This window comes from Pteropus vampyrus, unplaced genomic scaffold, assembly GCF_000151845.1.
Source record: "Pteropus vampyrus isolate Shadow unplaced genomic scaffold, Pvam_2.0 Scaffold429, whole genome shotgun sequence".
NCBI lineage: Eukaryota > Metazoa > Chordata > Mammalia > Chiroptera > Pteropodidae > Pteropus > Pteropus vampyrus.
Genome location: NW_011889210.1, coordinates 114,109 through 117,021, shown reverse-complemented (window position 1 = coordinate 117,021; position 2,913 = coordinate 114,109). Strand labels below are relative to the sequence as shown.

The 2,913-nt window shown below is 58.9% G+C and overlaps 1 protein-coding gene across 1 annotated transcript in view; it reads right to left on the bottom strand.

Moving 5' to 3' along the window:
- Nucleotides 1–2,913, bottom strand: part of CMPK2 (cytidine/uridine monophosphate kinase 2) — an 18,674-nt gene that overhangs the window by 2,834 nt on the left and 12,927 nt on the right. The window contains exon 5 of the mRNA XM_011381091.2: nt 1,399–1,632. Within this exon, the coding sequence (XP_011379393.1) occupies nt 1,399–1,632 (234 nt within the window). The remainder of the gene's footprint in view (nt 1–1,398; nt 1,633–2,913) is intronic.

The window sequence follows — 2,913 nt, the reverse complement described above, 5'->3', positions numbered from 1 at the left end:
TTCCACCCTGGGGACAGGCAGAACGAGAGGAGGTGACACACTTTAATACAGCTCCGTGCACTGAAGGATGAGCATCCTGAAGCAAGGTCCCCGTCTGGTTTATCGCCCCGCTCCCCTAGCTACTAGCTTTGCCCACAGAACACATTTGAGACACCGTGTCTAATCGACAGTAAGGTGACACTAGCGTTTAACCGCGAGCATTTCCTGAGTACCCATTATCTGCCCAGCGTTAGCATTCTGCGCGATCTGCCCATTTCGCACGCTGTGAGGTCACAGAGTGACCTCAGGAAGGGACCGTCGACGCCCCCATTTTGCAGACGAGGCAGCAGAGGCTCGTTTGAGTAACGCGCCCAAGGACAACTGTCCACGATCTGTAACCCCCAGGGTTTCAGACAAGCCCGAGGTCCTTGGCGCACTGTTTTCACTTACGAAACTTTCAGAGTGTCACCAGAACCCCTCGCGCCCTTTCGGTGCTGGGGAGCCTCGGCGTGCGGGGCTGACGGCAGCGTGGAGGGGTCCCGGTCGGAGCGGGAGCCTGCGGCAGGCGGCCTGGGCCCGCGCCCCGCTTTACCCCTGCTGCCTACGAACTGAGTCACCACCCCCTCCCCCCACCCCGGTTTCCTCACCTGTAAAATGAGGGCTGAAATGACGCCGTCTCTGCAAGTTTGTCATGAGATTCAATTGAATTAGTACGAGTAAACTGCTCAGCGCGGCTTCTGCGCACTGATTGATTTACGTTGTGACTGCGCTATGCCGTGACGGTGCTGGCGCCGTCGACTTGTGTAAACTGTTCTGTCGTCTTTACAAACCTTTCCCGAGGAACTGATTCATACTCAGCCACGAAGCAGTGAGATGCTACACACCCCCCTGTTCCTGCGCTCATAGCTTTTAACGCATTCAAAACCACTGCCTTAAAATCAGGAAGCGTTTGTTTTTAAAATCCAGTTTTACTACTTAGTGCCCATGCGAATTCCGAGAAGTCAGTCCTTCGGGCCTCCGATTTCTAAACTGTAAAATATGGCTAATGTCGTCCTTGCAAGGAGGACAGACGTCAGAAGTAACGTGTGTGACACACAGTAAGCACCCCATAGTCACTAGGCGTTCGCCAGGCCCCGCTCTGCGCCTATTACACTGTGACGGCGGAAGCCGACGCCCAGAAGTGAGCGCCGCCCAGCCCAGGTCCACGCTGTCCCTGTCACCACCGGGACTGGGGACAGGTCTGATCCCCGGCAGGACGTCCCTGGCTCTACAACGACAGCCCTGCGGCCCCATCGGGACAAACCCGTCGGAAGGAGCCGCAATAACCTGGAGAACATTAATGTTGCCTCTTGCAGGGCTGGACCTGGCTCTCGCCACGGCCAGGGACCTCTGCCACTCGCGTGGCCCCGAGACACCTACTTTTGACGAAAGATGCTGTTGGCCTCCAGCTCGGCCTCCTCCTGCGTCCTTTCCAGCCCGCGGTCCTGGAGCCTCCGTGCCCTCTCCTCGGGGCTCACGGACAGCAGCAGGACCAGGTCGGGCTTGAGCAGGTCCCTCGGCCACTGGTAGATAGGGTGGCGGGCCGGGGGCAGGTGCTGGAGGCCGCCGCTCACCTCGGTGGCGATGGTGTAGGTGGCCGTGCTGTGCCAGTACCTGAGAAGGAAGAAGCAGCGAGGTGTACGCGGCGGCAAAGGCAGCGCCTGAAAATCAGCCACCGAGGGCGGCGAAACCCGGCTCGAGGGTTCTTAGCATTGTGCCAATGAAATAAAGGAAACTAAATCCTATTTCTAACACTATTTATAAAACGTGAACAATCCAATCGGTGGCCCCAGGGAGACCGCAGGGGGCGCTTCAGCTGCCCTTGCTGGGTGGCGCTGAGCCCATCCGCCTCCCTGTGGCCCGACGGTGCGCGGCTTCGTGGCGGAGGTGCCACACCAGCGAGCTGCTCCGTTCGTCCGGGATGCTGTCTGGGCCAGCACCGGCAGGCCCGTTCAGTCCTACCCTGTTTGAAACTCGAACTTGCCGCTGAAACCCTCGTGTGGGGACCCCGGCCACAGCCTGCGTCCTTCTCAGCCCTGCAGTGTCATGACCGGGCATGGGCATCGGGCAGGGACGGAAAGGAACCCGAACGCGGCCACGAAACGCCGTGCGAGCCCCGAGCACAGCCGGTCGTGATTGACCGGTTGTTTTAAAAAATGTTTTTGGGGAGAGAAAAAGAAAAATCACAAACACAAAAGAAAATCAAATCTGCCAGCGAGCATCGGCCTCGCCCTGGGACACGGAACCCTTTGTGACACGGAACCCTTTGTGACACGTCCCAGGCCCTCGCACGCGGCTCCATCCTCACACCCCTTCCTCGCTCGGGGACCCCGCAGCCCCCAGGCCCCCGTCCCTGGGACGCCCACTCAGCCGAGCCCCCGCACGGGCTCACTGTTCCTCCCCCGGGCGCTCCCCGCCGCTCCTTCCTGACCCTAACGAAGCCCGTCTCACTGCAGATCAGAGCTGGGGTTCGGGGGGCTTTGTCGCCCCCACCCCATGAGTCCCTCTCAGTCCGCTCCACCTGCCGACCCCCGAGGCCAGCGTGCGACGCACGGCGGGTGTGCGCTGCGTGTCGTGTGGGGCAGGGGTGAGCGAAGCGAGATGATGAGTCGGCACAGCTCGCCACGCTCCTGCCCAGTTCGTCACATTCGTGTCATATTCCAATTTTACGTGACTAAATGCGAAACTCCAAACCCAGCACCACGGGCTTACGTCCTGGAGCAAATACTTCCAAAACAACTACACGCCCAGTGTGGAAAAGGTGCCCACGGCCTGTGTTTCCAATTTCCTGCCTTCATCGCTTTACAATCCTACATTCTGAATCATTTTAGGCTTGAACTACTTTTCACACTGGAAGCGATGTGCTGCTGTCTATGAGATAAATTCCAGTGTCAT